The sequence below is a fragment of the Aquarana catesbeiana genome, linkage group LG01 (genome assembly GCF_042186555.1).
Source record: "Aquarana catesbeiana isolate 2022-GZ linkage group LG01, ASM4218655v1, whole genome shotgun sequence".
In the NCBI taxonomy this organism is placed as follows: domain Eukaryota; kingdom Metazoa; phylum Chordata; class Amphibia; order Anura; family Ranidae; genus Aquarana; species Aquarana catesbeiana.
Window position 1 is genome coordinate 641,760,706 of NC_133324.1, and position 17,788 is coordinate 641,778,493.

Genomic DNA, 17,788 nt, shown 5'->3' on the forward strand with positions numbered 1-17,788 from the left:
GAAAATCGGACGTTGAGTTCACAGCTGACAAAAATTTTATAGTCTGCACATCCAGCTTTAGTTTGAATAAAAAGCGAAATCGGCCATCGAAAGCACCGTACTAACGATCCGAAAATCGGCAGACAGCTCGTCGTACAAATTTTTAAATCCGATTTTCTTATCTTGTGTACGGGCCTTTAGGCTGTCCATTTTAAGTGGGAAAAGCTATAGTTTATGCTGACCTTACCAGAGTTTAAAGTGGACAGCTACTATATTGTTTGATAATTAGAACTGTATATGTCAAAAAGTGTTCCACATTGCAAAATCCTGTTTTTTTGGGAATATTCAATTTCTCCATATATTTTGTGCTTCCACTCCAAAATCTCGAGTCTCATTTCAGGATGACCCTAAGGTACTAACCAAAAGCTACCAGTCTTTGTCTATTGATGTGTATCAGAGGTACAATGATCTTTGTAGAGGTCAAGGCAAGAACAGAGGACCCAATACAACCAGTGGCTCATGCAGGGGTAGTGCTACAATTGTTATGTTAAGTATCTCTTTTAGGCTGTCTGACAGATGTTCTGTTAGTATTTCTCTGTATATATGAATCTATTTCTCACCATCTCTTCATTAGCCAATGTATGTCAGCTTGTGTCCATAGTAATTGTGACTACTGTAGTAGAAAAAAAATACAGAAAACCTCGACAGAGAACATACAGTACATTTTTATGGTTTATTGGGTAAGTTAAAGTGATTGCAAAGTCTCGTTTTTTTTCTACAACAAAAATAACAAACAAGTTATACTTACCTGCTCTGTTGTAGTGGATTTGCACAGAGAAGCCCAGATCCTCCTCTTCTCAGGTCCCTCTTCTGTGATCTTGGTCCCTCCCTCCTGTTGAGTGCACCCACAGCAAGCAGCGTGCTATGGGGGCACCCAAGCCAAGCTGCAGCTCCATGTGTCCATTCAGATATGGAGCTGTGGTTCGGCCCCACGCCCTCTCTCTCCTGCTTGGATAACTGATTTTGATGGACAACTGCAGGAGCCAATGGCACCGCTGCTGTGTCTCAGCCATTTAGGCTACTTCTGGGATTGGAAGCTGCAGCCATCGCCGCCTCCTGCTTCTGCTTTGCTCCCCTGTCACCGAACAGTCAGTTCGTGGCCACCACTGGTGGATGTCACAAGGGTGCAGTCCCCACCCCCTTTGCAACCACAATGAAAGAAAAAAGGGGAGAAATGGGATCAGCGCCACACTGCCTGACCTACTGGGCTGAGAGCTCAGGAGAAGGTAACCTGCAGCAGAAAATGTCCTAGGAGACTAGACTATTAATAATTGCAAACAAACATGCATACAGTGCAGTGGAAAACCTTGTCCTAATGACTCAAAAGATCCTGTGGGATCCCAATGGCATAAGAAAGTCACATTGATTGATTGAGCACACTTATAATATAAATCAGGATCTCATCCAATGGTGGCCCATAATGCAGACACATGGATTCCAATGGGTTTTTTTTTTTTGAAGCACGTGATTAAAGCCAGAGTCTCTAATAAAAAAAGGGTGGGCTTGGGGCGCAGAGCCCACCCAGTTGTGTGACAATAGCGAATGAATATTCGCTATTGTAACACTGATTCTCCTCCCGGACAATCAGGAAGTGGGTCTTGAGACCTGTTTCCTGATTGGCCGAAAAAAAGAAGCAATCTTACTGGCCAAGGAGGAGGGAGGAGACGCACGCCCTCCGTGATACAGGGAAAGCCGGAGCCCGGAGGAAAGCACTGCCCACGCCATAGATGGGGTAAGTGTGGGGATGTTAACCCGACCGACCGGGGGTGGGTGCAACTGACCTGAAACCCATCCACCCACCGGGGGGGGGGGTGGGGGGTGCAGGAGACCCAACCGGGGGGGTGGCTGTGGGTGCATTGTTTGCCACCCCCCCAAAAAAAAAACAAAAAAAAAAAAACACGCCACTGATCTCATCCAGACAGCTCTAAAGTAGTATAAATCAAACACAAAATACACATAAACAATACACAAACTACACATTAAATACTGTGACAAGTGTGTAAGACAATCAATAAGCATAAATCCAATGCTGTTGCAATGTAAGTGCAAAAAACTCCCAAAAAATGTGATAATTAACAAATGCACTATATTGAAAACAGAAAATTTGATTTGATAAAATAAGAGGAGTTCATATGAAGGTGTATAATCCTAAAGCAGGGTAAAAAAGGAGAACAAAGTCCCACAGGCAATGATAAAAATATAGGAAGGACTTCTCAAGCCATCACCTTCAAATGTATAAAGTGTTACTAAACCTACAACAGTAAAATCAGTCTGTATATGCAGTAAGGCATTCTTGTTATACTCACTGTGGAACTTAAGGAGTTAATCCTCCACATTATGTAAAAAGGTTGTTTGACCCCGTCTTCTCTGATCCTCCCCTTCTTTTACTGTCCCTAATCCATCTCCTGATAGCACAGAGCTGTGGAGGCACTCTGCACATGCTCAGTGTGGTGTGTATTGCTAGAGAGTTTTTTTTTTTTTTTGGGAGGGTGCATGTGATCAGCACAGGGCCAATCAGCACTGTCCAGACAGAGTGCCAGGGGTTATGAAGCCCCATAGGATGGTCAGAGGAGAATGAAAACTCCTACACACTTTAAACAGTGTTTGACCGGACACTGATAGAAGAAGTCACAAGACTGCTATATACTGCTGATGAGAAAAGGTATTAACAGTTTATATTTACTAACATAAATGCATTTCCATGTTCTGTGTAATGTGGGAGATCAGATATAGCGAATGCAGGGTCCTGGGTTTAGTAACAATTTAAAGGTCTCCCAGGGGTCTATAGTCACACACATGCTTACCAGATTTTATGACTGGTAATTTGGAATTCCCCCACGGAAAAAGACACTCTTCCAACCTTCCCTCCTTCACAGGAAATGTCAGGAATTTAGCTGGTTAGCTATCATCACATGCATTCACAGCATACAAAGGAACCACTAATCTACTGGGAATATACTCAGCAGGACCGGTGTGCATATAATAGAAATAATGCTCCACATAGTGTAAACCTGCTCATAAAAAGACATTTATTAAGGCGTAAAAAAATTACAAATGCCAAGAGGTGCCACAATATGTCTCTGAACACTGTGGTATGGGATTCCAGCAACAACTATGGCCACCATTCCCTCGCGTATGTGCAGTAGCAGGTGTTGGGCTCAGCCCTACTGTTTTTATCACAGATGTCATCAGGGGGACAGCCACACACCTTAACAGCACAGATTATATAGACACATCCAACCAAGACGGATCATGTTCATTGGATAAGACAGATGTCAAACAATAAAATCTAGACCAATGCTATTCAGGGCCAACAAATATACTAGGAAGCACTTAACCAAGCATATCCCTCACTCAAGAGTGTGCTTTAAAACCCAACATATGTCTATAAGTTATAGCAGTGGTTCTTAACCTCGGTCCTCAAATACCCCTAACAGGCCATGTTTTCAGGTTTTTCTTGATCTTGCACGGGTGCTTTAAATCAGTGTCAATGGCTTGGTAATTTGGACAGCTATTTTATCTAAGAGAAATTCCCAAAACATGGCCTGTTGGGGGTACTTGAGGACCGAGATTGAGAACCACTAGAGTTAGAGGACATTCACAAATGGAAATAAATGCTCAATATCACCATTGTGTGTTAGAGTGATAGAATATAAGCCAATAGTATATTTTGGTAAAAAAACGGTGAGGCATACCCCTCACTCAAGAGTGTGCTCAATAGACCCAACATATGCCTATAAGTTAGAGGGCATTCACAAAGAGAAATACATTCTTGATATCACCATCTTGTGGCAGAGTGATAAAATACAGGACAATGGTATGTTTTGGTAAAAAAAACTAGTTACATCAAACTGTAAATAGCCAGTTTGGCTTCAATCCTTCTTAGTTTAAATGGCTTAGATTCCACTTGGAAGTGGATAATTTGCAAATCTCATAAACCCATATTTTATTTACAATAGAAAACATAGTAAATGTTTAATCTGAGAAAATAAGGTAATTTTGAATTTGATGGCAGGAACACATCACATAAATGAGCTTTGGCCGTGAAGATGGCAGCATTTCTGGATCATGTTCAGATATGACTTGCTCTTTGCATGATAGAGCTTTACCTTGCATTTTTCAATAGCACAGTGAACTGTGTTCACAAACTGTGTTTGGAAGTATTCCTGAGCCCATGCACTATTGTCCATCACAGAATCTTGCCTGTTTTAATGCAGTGCCTTCTGAAGGCCCAAAGATCACGGGCATCCAATATTGCGTTTCTTCCTTGTCCCTAGAGGTTTCTCCAGATTCTCAGAATCTTTTGATGATATTATGTATGGTAGATGATGATATAATTAAAGTCTTTGCAATTTGACATTAAGTAACATTATTCTGATTTTGACCATTTTTGCGACAGCTTTTTGTTGCCCTGTCCCAACTTTGCTAACATCAATTTTAAATCTTTTTTTTCTTTTCCCCTAAAATGGTATATTTTCTCAGTTTAAACATTTGATATGTTTTCTATTTTCTATTGTGAATAAAATATGGGTTTATGAGATTTGCAAATCATTGCTTTCTGTTTTTATGTATATTTTACACAGCGTCCCAACTTAATTGGAATTGGCGTTGTAGCTGGCCAAATGGCCCAGCCAGTATCCGAGCTGAGTTGTGTGCATTCATAGATGTGTGCTTTCATAGCCTCAGGTGATACACAAAGAGTAATCAAGTCCTCTTACATAGGTTGTACCTGTTTATATGCAGCCTCCTAAAGCACACAGGATTTCTCTTCTACAGAAGATAGGGGGGCAGGGATCTGATATAAAACAATGCACAGCAAAGAGCACAGAGCTGAGTGTAAGTGGAGGGAAAGGACTTCCTCTACACAGTCTCAATGGGAAAACCATGCACAGCTGATGTTGTCAATCACCTGCTGTGTGCTGAAGGGGGGGCACTATGTGCTTTGGATAGAGGCTAGCACATACTATTGAGGAATATGCTTTGGTAATTTTTTATTGGGTCAGAGGGTTACAACCACTTTAACGCTGTCCGTTTATACAACACACTTTACTGCTTTATTTTTAATCCATAATAAAATAATGTACAGTACCACTATGTATTTCCTTTAAGAATGTGGAATGTATTTTTAATCATTTGTTGGATGTTGATCTACATGAAAATAAAAAGCTTGATCAAACACTTTCAGCTTTTAAATATACAATTTCTGTGGATTTTATGTTATTTTGTAACAAGCATATTTTTGTGGGTGTCTACAGGCGTCTCTTTATCCATTCTGCAATTGCTGGGATTTCTTTTACTTTTCCTTTAAGAGCCATCAGCTTTGGGTAATCTTTTGCAAAGCCAGGTACATAAAAGTCAACACTATCACTGCAGATATCCCAGAAAAAGTCAGCCCATGTTACCTGTCGAGAAAACAGATCTATATTATTTTTAATTATTTACGAGGAATATAAAATACTATTTTAAACATTTTAGCTTGAAACCACCACTCGCCTTAGCTGATCCTAGTATGGATGCTCCTTGGGCCATGCCCCCTGACATGTTTTACCCCCATACCGGGCCTTAATCATAGGGATATTTTTAACATTTTTTTTAGGCAAGCATAAACACTTGCCGACCACCCCATGTATATGTACTGTGTGCGGCGGCTTTCCTGTACGAAATCACGTACCTGTACGTGAATTAACTCTTCGAATCTGTGGTGCACATGCGCGCTGCCGGTGACCAGCTTCCGCTGTTATTGGACACAGCTTGAGCCAATCAGCAGGTCCAATGGACCCGAAGTCCGCTGGGACCCGCCAATCATTCCCGAGAGAGGCAGAACAGCGGTCTGCCTATGTAAACAAGGCACCATTCTGTGACAGGGGAAGATAGAGATCTTGTGTTTCTGCTAAGCAGGAACACAGATCTCTATCTTTCCACAGTTAAAGCACCTCCCACACAGTTAGAAAGCACTCCCTAGAGACACATTTAACACTGTTGATCGCCCCTGTTAGCCCCCTTCCCAGCCAGTGTCATTAGTACAGAGACAGTGCATATTTTTTAGCACTGATCACTGTATTAGTGTCACTGGTCCCCAGAAGTGTCACTTAGTGTTCAATTTGTCCACCACAGTATTGCAGTCCCTCTATAAGACGCTGATCACTGTAATTACTAGTAAAAAAATTTAAAAATTCCATAAAAATATCTCAAAGTATGTAGACGATATAACTTTTGCGCAAACCAATCATTATAAGCTTATTGGGAGTTTTTTGGGTTTTTTTACAAAAAATATGTAGCAGAATACACATTGGCCTAAACTGATGCAGAAATTTAATTTTTTACATTTTTTTATTGTATGCATTTTATAGCAGAAAGTAAAAAATATAGTTTTTTCTTCATAATTGTCGCTCTTTTTTTGTTTACAGGGCAAAAAAATAAAAACTGCAGAGGTGATCAAATACCACCAAAAGAAAGCTTTATTTGTGGGAAAAAGGGACATCCATTTTATTTGTGTACAGCATTGCACTCCCACACAATTGCCCGAGCAGTATTGGTACTGAGGTAATACTCATTACATTGAGAATAGTTTGTCATGGATTCCTAGAGAGAAAATGGTTCTGCAAGCATGGACCTCAACCTATAACTATAGAATGCTTTCATTTGTCCATGAAAATTTTACATGGATAATGAATAAGCAGATGTTAGAAGGCAAATGATTAGATGTCAGTATTACATTGTATATACCTGTATGTTGTGGTAGTTCAGGTGATTATCTAATAGTTTTTTGAAACTATCGATGCCCCCTGCTTAGACCACCGCCTGTGGAAGGGAATTCCCCATCCTTGCTGCTCTTACAGTAAAGAACCCTCTACGTAGTTTATGGTTAAACCTCTTTGCTTCTAATTTTAATGAGTGGCCATGTGTCTTTTTTAACTCTCTTTCATGAAAAAGGTTTATCCCTATTGTGGAGTCACCAGTACAGTATTTGCATATTGAAATCATATCCCCTCTCAAGCGTCTCTTCTCCAGAGAGAATAAGTTCAGTGCTCGCAACCTTTCTTCATAACTAATATCCTCCAGACCCTTTATTAGCTTAGTTGTCATAAAGGTGATACACAAATAATCAGAACCTGGAAAATACTGGTGTAAAACAGATATGCTTACTGAACCTAGAATTTAGAATAATAGTTGCAAGGAATGCCCTGACCTAAACCCACACACACGTCACTGAATATGTTGAGAATGAAACAACTGCAGTGTCAACCAGAATGTCACAAAAAAAAATGATAGCTGCGAGTCCAGTTTCTGACTTTTAAAACCCGTACCAGATTCAAATAACATAAAAGCAGGGATATTGCTCCAACAAGTAAGGTTTTAGGATCCACTCACAGGGAATTTAGCAGTAAACAGTACTGGCCAACCTGCTTTGGGAATTTTCTGTACAATATTTACAGTCTCAAAGACTATGGAAGATTAAAACCTTTTATGTTAGCAGACCAGTTTCAGCTGAGTAAGCACCCTATGCCACATATATCTGAATATTCTTTTAGTTAAAGTGATCCTATAGGGAAAAATCAAACTAAGCATGGCATTGCAAAGCAGGCTTCGTAAAATTCCTGCTCTTATTTTTAACTCCCTTACCACGGGTGAAGCTGGCAAAATTTTAATACAAATTTCAACTTTCTTGTAAAACTTGTAACCAGTTAAGCCAGCTCCTCCTCCCACCATCCCCACCCACATAACAGTATTCAAGTCTAGCAATTGGCTGCTCTGACATGGAGCACTGCATTGTGGGAAGCAGGGAGGCTACAGATGTTTGCTCCATACCCAAAATAATGTACTTGGTGTGCACAGTAAGCCATGACATCAGATTAAAGAAAGGTAAAAGGTAAGAGCAACCATCTTAAGGTGCTATGCAGCACCATGCTTCCTTTTCTTATAAGTGTTTCCTTTAAGACACCTGACTAATTTAATGTATCTTTAATTTTTTTAATACCGTTTACCACTGGGACTCATCCTTGCTGTCAGCCAGCAGGGATGAGTCATTGGTTGCTAAGGTACTGGCACCCACCAGCGTCCTAACAACCAGTAATTTATTTCTGTTGTCAGCAGCAGGTATGAGTCATCAGTTGTTAAGGAGCCTGCACCCACTGGCATCCTAACAATGAGGAGTTAAAAAAAAAAAAAAGTGTGGGGTCCCCTCCAAAATTAATTCATACCATGCCCTTTAGTTTGGTATGGATTTTAAGGGGAACCCCCCAAAATCCATATGAAACCCTTATCCGAGCATACAGGCCAGGATGAAGGGGGGGGAGGGGGAGAAGGTGAACGCTCCCCTGCCTCCTGAACTATACCAGGCCACATACCCTCATTGGGATTTTTTCTACCAAAAACCTGTAGCAGAATACATATTGGCCTAAACTGATTCGATTTTTTTTCCATTTTTTTTTTTTTATTGGATACGTTTTATTAGCAGAAAGTAAGAAATATTGTTTTTTGTTTATAGCGCAAAAAAATTAAAACCGCAGAGGTGATCAAATACAACCAAAAGAAAGCTCTATTTGTGGGAAAAAAAAGGATATACATTTTATTTGGGTACAGCGTTGCACGGCCGCACAATTGTCAGTTAAAGTAACGCAGTGTCGTATCGCAATAAATGGTCTGGTCATGAAGGGGGGTAAACCTTCTGGAGGGCAAGTGATCTTACTAAAAAAATTAAAACCGCTTTTTTATGTATCTTTTTTTGGTCCTGACCAAAAAAAAAAAAAAAAGAAAAAAAAAAAAAAGGAAGAACATTATTAATAAGCATTATCTTCTACTGTATTGCTGGCATTTCAGTAAATGCAGCCTACACAGATTTAAAAGATTTGTTACTTATTGTTCCTTTGGTGTCATGGGTTCAAACAAACCATTCTTTGTACAGATGATATCTTTGGCCCGAGGCCTGCACATAATTATATCTTTTTCTTTCTGTTTCAAGGATATAACTTGTTATCGCACTAAAGAAAAAAGTATAATTTTTCCTAGGCGTAATACATGGGAGATTTTATTCAGGAATTGGGAAGTTATGTTAGTTCTGAAGGAATGAACCCCCTGATAATTCTTTGCTTTGGAGACCTCGGCAGAATTATGTTGATACAATTTAGTTATTTGTCCTGATAAGTCAAGGCTCAACAACACAGCAATCGCCACGCTGTCACGGAAATGAAATGTAAAATTATGGGCTTGTTTGTGCTTTTAGTAGCAATTCTTAAAACACATTTTCTCATGATGGTTTTTGAAGCAAAATAACATTTTAAATTGTAATATAAATTTGTGTTTTTAGAAAAAAACAAAAAAACAAAAAAAAAACAACCAACATTGTTGTAACAAATCAATAAAAATATCAAAGATGTTGAGTATTCTTCCCCTGAAATGTAGAGCCACTTTCTCAACCAATGCAATTTTGGGGTGAAAACAGTGGCAATTATGTAAATGTCGAACATGCCTATGTGTACATGTTGTAATGCATGTCAATCTTGGACCCATACATATGTTGTGTATATTTTGGGGATACTCCCATTAATTTTTAATGGAAAAAATATGTATAGCATCAAGTTGGGGAAAAAATGGGTCAGGTATTTTTCTTTTGGTGCATGGATGTGTACTGAGGATTTATATACCCATGCCTGAGGCCTGTGAGACCATAGTACAGTATACTTACATAATCACCCGCAAACCAATTCTTTTCCCCCAATTCCTTCTCTAAACCAGACAGGATTGCAGGACTATTTTTATCCACATAGTCCTTCATCTAAATAAACAAATCAGACTGATTACATTTAGACATTTATGTCACAAATATGTACAATGAATCATATACTAATTTCAAAATATGCCAGTTCTAAAAGTATGTATATCTTGCTTTAGCCAAGGAAGTTGCCAACTGCCCCCCGTCCACCTTATTGGTCAAGTGATGGGTGGCTATGAGTAGCTGTAGGACAGGGGTCTCCAATCTTTCTAAACAAAAGGCCAGTTTACTATCCTTCAGACTTTAGGTCGGCTGGACTATGGCCAGTGGGAATAGAAAATGCCCCAGCATCAGTGAAAGTAAACAATGCCCCATCATTGGTTTTAGTGGGAGTAATAGTGCCCCGTTGTTGGCATCAGTGGAAGGAATGATGCCCCATTGTTGATATCATTGGGATAAATAGCACTCCATCATTGATGTCTGTGGGAGGAATACTGCCCCACCCAGTGCTGGGACAAGAACATTCAGTGCTCAGGGCAAAGACGCCAAATTTGCACACCCCCCCTTCATTACGTGTGAGCTTCTGAGGAGGAGAGAGAGCACAGCCCGCACCTCCTCCCGGCTCTCTCCTCCTTTCTCTGACACTTCCAGTGCTGGGCTGACAGAAGTAGTGATGCTGCTGTCACTACCACTATCGGCCTTATAGTAGAAGGAACTTAGGGCGCCCCCATCCCTACAATACACGCTACGCCCAGGGCAGTCTCCCCTTCTGCCTACCCCTTGTCCTAACCCTGGCCCCACCACTGGTGTCAGTGGGAGGAATGGTGCCTCATCATTAGTGTCAGTCATGGATGGAATAGTCTCCCAAGAGCTGGACAGGGGCAAGTAAAGGGCCACATCCGGTCAGAGGGCCACAGTTTGGAGACCACTGCTGTAGGAGATGGTAGGAATCAGGCTTTCAAATGAAACTGGCAAATTCCACTTCAGTAAGAGCTAGAAGTTCAGGAAGATGGAACTGGGAGGTGTCTGCTTTTATGTGATGAACAGATTACCAAATTACAAAGCAGAATAGCAGATACAATTTAAAGCAAACTCATGCTTTGCCTATGCAAGGGAAAGCAACACGTTTTCTTTTATCCACACTCCCTGTTAAGGCCTACCTTTGCTTTCCTCCCATGTTGGTCTGTTCAAGGGCAGGAAGCAAAGAAAATACCAGGTAGTTTTGGATATAGCAAAGCATGGGAACCAGCGCTGCCACATGGGAGGATTCCATAACCCTCTGTTCGCTATACCTTGAGCTTCTCAAAGCTTACACATGCCAGCTTTTTCTGCTCCTGCTAGATGAACAGTGAAGTGGAGAGGTAAAGGAAAGATGAGCATGTACTGTTGGGAAGAGGGGATTAAAATAAGTCTGTTGCACTGTATAGGCAAAGCACATGTTTATTTTGAACAAAAAGGAATACAATAGCTGTCTAATAGATAAACACCCTGCACCAAGACATTTTCAGTATAATTTTTTTTTATATATAATGTATGGGTATTACTAGTGTAGCACCCTCTAGGTGGAGTGCTAGCTGTACATAGTTAGTTTTGTAGTGTAGGAAAATTTAGCCTGGCTGAGAGTCAGGCTGGGTTGAATCAGGGTCAGGGTGAGTGACTCCAGGAGGGGTCCAGGAGTCCTGTCCTGGATGCATGGGAGATGGTGTGAAGACAGTGGGAGAGAGTCAGCACATCCTGGAGATCTCCAGGGAGAAGTCAGCCGAGTGGTTGGTGAGTGTGCAGTCGGGGAGGACTGTGGAGAAGTAGCCAGGTGGGTTAGTGAAAGGGTCGGCAGGCAGTGCCTGAAGAGGTGGTGCTGGGATCAGTAGCCACAGGGATGTAAACTGGACACTGTATTTTTGCTACACAACCAAAGGGTCCCAAGGTCCCTATATGTAAAAGGGCTTTTGCTACAAGATCTCACTGGTGCCTTTTTGCCAGATAAACTATCAGTGTGCAGGCTAGGATTCTGCAAGCAAGTGTGCTGACGGAAGCTGAGGAGTGTGTATATAGACTGTATATAGAAGAGTTGTCCTTGAAGAGTTCTTTAAAGTCAAGTGGGCATCCCATAATATGCCTATTTAAGTTTTATTCCCTCAATAACATACAAAAACAAGCACTGGACTGTTTCTTGACTCTGGGAGCCTGTGAAGATTCAGTGTGCCTGGCTGTGCAGGGTGGGGGACTCCTATTCACCAGCGGCTCCTATGTGGGGTGCGCTACACCAGCATGTATGCAACTCTGTTTAGTACCTACCAATCACAGATTATATTTCCCTGAATTAATAATATAAAATGCATATGTAGGGAAACAAAAGTAATATTTGATATGGGGGACATTGCATATTTATTTTGCAGGAAAATCACATAAACAGTTGGGTCTGAAAGCATTGAAGGAATATATTGCATATAAAACATATTATAGTACAATAAAAGTACCCTACTTTGTCTTCCGTGTACCAGGGCAATTGTGACACAAAATCATCAATGGTGTCTAATATGGCATCAAGATGAAGGTCATCCAGCTCCGTCTTCCCTGTCAGACCTGACGATAAACAGGAAGGAAAAAAAAAGATCTGCATAAACCAGAAGCCAGTCTATGCTTTTTGATATATTTGAAAGAGTCCGTTTTCTCTGAAACTAATCAAGAATTTGTATCTAAACAGTTAGACTAAAGTCAAAGGCTTTAACCCAAATACATTTCTTGAGCTCCGAAAGTATTGAAGCCTTTGGGCCAGAATGACAGCCCGGGAAGTGGAACTAGTACTTTTAGAATGATGGGTCAACAATGGTGGCCTCTATACTTTTTTATACAGGTAGTCACACACAATATAAAAGACACCCACTATATACATTTTTAATGGGGTATAGAATATATAAATATATTTTTATATATTTATGTTAACCGATATGCCCCATTAAATTATTTATCATATGACAACCGTTTTACCTGCTTTTCTGGCCAAGTATCTGCCTATAGCAAGGCTCTGATAATAAACAATCCCATCAATTTCTAAAACCGGGAGTTTTCCAAATGGATAAGCTGTTGGAGAAGAAAAAAAGCACAGTTAAGCAATAAAATATAACACTTCTCTACTTTTTCTATACCATTGGTTGGATTCAAACAGGATCACATTTTACAGTAGGCATAGTAGGCTTGTGCCTATGGGCACTACTTTGTCATTTTTTTTTCTAAAGTGGCACTAGCTATTTAAACTATTGTGACACTGCTCAAATTAAAATGCACACTATGTGAAAAGGATGAAGGATGAGGTTTAGCTCAGCACAATAATCTGTTGAAAAACCAATAGAATATCTTGCCACTTACAAGACTTGTGTTCAGGCCAGTCTTTCATATCAATTTTGCAGTCTTCATACTCTGTATTCATATAGGCAAACAGGTAGCGAATGAGCTCTGCCTTTCCTCTGAAAGTGAAATAGGTGAGCTTGTATGTTGACATGATTTATTCCTGAAAAAGAAGTATTTATTAAATAAATCACTCCCCGCGGTTAGCTGGAAAAAGGAAATTTGTATTAAATACTTACCGTCATTTTCCTTTCCTCATACTCCATGGCAGCATAGATATGATATACACAAATGTGAGTACACCCCTCACATTTTTGTAAATATTTTATTATATATTTTCATGTGATAACACTGAAGAAATGACACTTTGCTACAATGGCAGAGATTGAGCTTGCCCGACCCATGGGCACGCTCCCGCAGCGTGCGTGAGAGCGCGTCGCTTGCGTGAGCCGACATACGGCGGTGATTCGCGCAGGGGAACCAACCTGCCGCAGTACAACTGCGGCGGGTGGTCCTTAAGCGGTTTAAGGCAGAAAGAAAATCCCGATGCCAGCGCGTCAAGGAGCAGCGGCATTTTTGCAGAAATAATGCTTGAAGCATGTAAATGCATCTGAACATGCGTTGACGCTAGGCGCTTCAGTGTTAATGTATTTCAGTGGCCAGAATAAATGATTATTCTAGCCAATGAAACACCCAAGCACTTGCCGAGTCTAAAGGCATTACAAGCACCAAGCGTTTTTTTCTGCCAAAATGCTACTGCCAGGAGGAAAGGTGTCAAGGAGAGATAGCCAAACATCCAGTGTGTATGAGGCCCTAAAATTGCTTTAAGTGATGATCATTAAAGCATAATTGTCACCAAAAGTAATTTATTTATGTTAATGCCCCAAGTCTATATAAAACCAAAACTTTTCGGTTATAAACCCTTGTGTTTTTTTCACCTTAATGCATCCTATGCATTAAGGTGAAAAAACTTCTGACAGTTATAAATAACAAATAACACTTAAAGGGCTAGCACCTCCTTTCATTGCTATATTGGCTTTATACAGTGGATATAAAAAGTCTACCCACCCCTGCTAAAATGTCAGGTTTCTGTGATGTAAAAAAAATTGACAAAGATAAATCATTTCAGAACCTTTTCCACCTTTACTGTGACCTATAAACTGTACAACTAGTTGAAAAACAAACTGAAATCTTTTAGGCAGAGGAAAGTAAAAATAAAAAACTAAAGTGTGCACACCCTTAACCTAATACTTTGTTGAAGCAACTTTTGATTTTATTAAGGCACTCAGTCTTTTTATACAGTGAGTGAAACAGCTTTTCTATCCCCCGTAATTATCACTACAGCTGACCACTCTCCACCACGAGGCTCCTCCATTCCTCCTGCTCAGCTCCTGGCATTTTATAGGCTGGTGCAGCACAGCCTCTGCCAGCAGCATATTTCTTCCTCGAAACAAAGCAAGTCCCCCTCCTCAAGAAGGCACATGTACAGTCATGCCAATCAACATCTAAATGATTCAGAGAAGGATTCGGAGAAAGTGCTGTGGTCAGATGAGACCAAAATTCATCTTTTTTGGCAATAACTCGACTCGCTGTGTTTGGAGGAAGAAATATGCTGACTAGGACCCCAAGAACACTATTCCTACAATCAAGCATGGAGGTGGAAACATGATGCTTTGGAGCTGTTTCTCTGCTAAAAGGTACAGGCCGACTTTTCCGCTTTGAGGGGCTAATGGACGGGGCCATGTATTGTAAAGTGTTAGAAAAGAACCTCCTTCCCTCAGCCAGAACACTGGAGATGGGTAGTGGATGGGTCTTCCAGCATGACAATGACCCAAAACATACCTCCAAGACAACAAAGGAGTGGCTCAACAAAAAGCAAATCAACCCCTTGCCGACCAGCCACCATCATTTTACTGCAGCAGGTTGGCACGATCCCACGAGCCGACGTAGCTATACGTCGGCTCACAGGATCGGGATAGCAGACGCCCGCTGCACAGCGGGGGTGCCGATGCTCGTGGCCAGTGGTCACGATGACCACCGGCCACGAGCAATCGCGGGCATGAGAGGCAGAACAGAGCAGTGTGTGTGTAAACACACCAATCCCTGTTCTATGAGGTGTGACAGATCGTGAGTTCCTATTCGCTAGGAACCACGATCTATCACTTCCTCTAGGTCAGTCCCCTCCCCCTATAGTTAGAAACACACACAGGGAACACGGTTAACCCCTTGATTGCAGGAGCCGTCGCAGTCCCACGCAATTGTTAAAGCGACGCAGTGCCGAATCGCAAAAAATGACCCGGTCATTCAGCAGCCAAATCTTCCAGGGCTGAAGTGGTTAAGGTCATGGAGTGGCCTAGTCTGTCTCCAGACCCTAATCCTATAGAAAATGTATGGAGGGAGCTGAAACTTTGAGTTGCCAAGAGACAGCTAAGAAATCTTAAGGATTTAGAGAAGATCTGTAAAGAGTGGACCAAAATCCCTTCTGAAATGTGTGCAAACCTGGTCACTAACTACAAGAAATGTCTTGCCTCTGTGCTTGCCAACACACCTCTGTGCTCTCCACCAAGTACTAAGTCATGTTTTGCTTGGGAATCAAATACTGATTTTACTCATTGAACGGCAACTTAATTTATAGCACTTGTTTTATGTGTTTTTCTAGATTTTTGGTTGGCTTTGTCTCTATCATGTAAAATACACCTATGGTAAAAATTATAGACCCTTCTTAGTAAGTGGGCAAATGTACAACATCTACAGGGGATCAAAGAATTATTCCCTCACTGTATAGTGTCGACAATTTACGCAGTGCTTTAAATACTGTATATATTGAACATTCACATCAGTCCTTGCCCTCAAGGAGTCTACAATCTAAAGTCCCTAACACACATAGGGTCAATTTAGACAGGAGTCAATTAACCTATTAGCATGTCTTTGAAGTGTGGGAGGAACCTGGAGTACCCAAAGGAAAGTACACAGGCACAAGGAGAACATTAGATTTCTTTTGTTCTGCTCATATGATGAAAGAAAAAAAAATAAACGTATGGCCAGCTTTGGTTTGTGAGGCTGTAAAGCCATGGGTAAGTTTTATGATGTCTGGAGTGCAGCTTTAACATGTAACCAAAGAGACAGATTGCCATCAAGCTGTATGACATACAATGAATTCACCACTGACTGAATAAACAGGCAGTGCTGATTGCTCATTCATAATGATGTAAGATCATGCAGGCTGTTTGTATGTTTACAAGCAGCTGCTTATAGACAGAGCCCTGGCAGATAGATCACACAGCCCCACAGTAAGACAGCATTGAATGATCTGTTGTAAAGGCAGCACTGACCAGAGTGACTTGGCTGCCTGAGACCAAAGCGGTCGCTCACAATTCTGTTTCCTTACTAGCGGCTTGGTCAAAAACAGGCGGGTAAATGTCCAACACTGCTTAACAACAGCTGGACAGATCTGAACAGGATCAAGTGCTACATGCACTTCCTTAGGGAATTGAATAAAAGTTTAATCATTTTGGTGATCTATAAATGTTTGTAAAAATTAGAACAATCTTAATGACAAATTTAAAATCATAAGGGAACCCTGCACTATAAACAAGTGGAAAGCATTTACCTTTTAATACTCTTTGTATTTCAATACAGTACATAATACTCACTATATAGATATCAAATACATTTCTGAAAAGATTGTGGATTTCGTCATATGAAACAACTGTGGTGATTAACCACTTGTCTACCAAGGTACGTTTAGAAATGTCCTTACAAACGTCATGGAAGAAGTCATGAGCTTTTGTTTCTTTTAGCCAGCGATCAGCTGTCATTTAACCTATTGTTGACCTGCTCACAGTAAATGTACTGCAAGCAGGCGGCACAGCCAGGCACTGCGACATACCCGTACATCGTGGTGTACTTCCTGGTGCGGCAGCACGCATTCACAAGCCTTCTATTAACCTGGGCCATGATTGGCTACAGCACGAGTTTGTCAGCAGGTTTCAGCCAATGATTTTGGCCATGAACCTGTTGGCTGTAGCCAATCAGAGCATGGTCCTGTGTCCTGTTTGTAAACAAGATCTTGTAGACACAGAATCTGGGCAGTTCTTCTCTAAATGAGCCCCTTTAGGTTCAGGCAAAGAAAAAAACAAGACAAGACCTGAGTGAGTAGAACCAGTTTATTTACAATTGCATACACCTGTTAGGCACATATAACCCTTTGATTGCCCTCCAGTAAACCTGTTGATTCTCCTGTCACCCAGCCAAAGCCATTAGTGCAGTTTCAGGGTACAGTATTTATCACTGATCGCTGTATTAGCGTCACTGTTGATATCAGTTAGCACTGGATTTCCCGTCACACTATAAGTCGCTGATCACCACCGTTGCTAGTATAGAGCCTGTACAGATCAGTATCTTGATCACAAACAGAACTATACAAGTGTCCCCAAATATGCAGAGTTAGCAGAATCAGTCCCGATCACTGCCAGCAGTTTCATTTAGCCGCCCCCCAACAAGTGCAGTGTCAGTATAATTTTTCTGATCACTCCCACCTCTGATACATTGTCCACATAACAGCAGTGTTAGCAGGATCAGGCCTAGCTCTGCTAGCACCAGCAGTTCATTTCTAGTTCGCAAGCAGTCCCCAATTGCTATCCAGGAGCCCTTTTCCCCCATAGTAGCCACTAGGTACTGTACCTGTAAATT

The 17,788-nt window shown here is 41.1% G+C and overlaps 1 protein-coding gene across 2 annotated transcripts in view; it reads right to left on the minus strand.

The window, feature by feature from the left end:
• Window positions 1-5,137: 5,137 nt before the first annotated feature.
• The window catches only part of LOC141109787 (hematopoietic prostaglandin D synthase-like), a 64,554-nt gene continuing 51,903 nt past the window's right edge, over window positions 5,138-17,788 (minus strand). For both annotated transcript variants that reach the window (XM_073601069.1, XM_073601071.1), the window contains 5 exons: window positions 13,118-13,259; window positions 12,740-12,832; window positions 12,234-12,334; window positions 9,725-9,814; window positions 5,138-5,441 (listed from right to left, as the gene is read on the minus strand). In XM_073601069.1, coding sequence (XP_073457170.1) covers window positions 5,289-5,441; window positions 9,725-9,814; window positions 12,234-12,334; window positions 12,740-12,832; window positions 13,118-13,250 — 570 coding nt within the window. In that variant the 5' untranslated portion in view covers window positions 13,251-13,259 and the 3' untranslated portion in view covers window positions 5,138-5,288. The remainder of the gene's footprint in view (window positions 5,442-9,724; window positions 9,815-12,233; window positions 12,335-12,739; window positions 12,833-13,117; window positions 13,260-17,788) is intronic.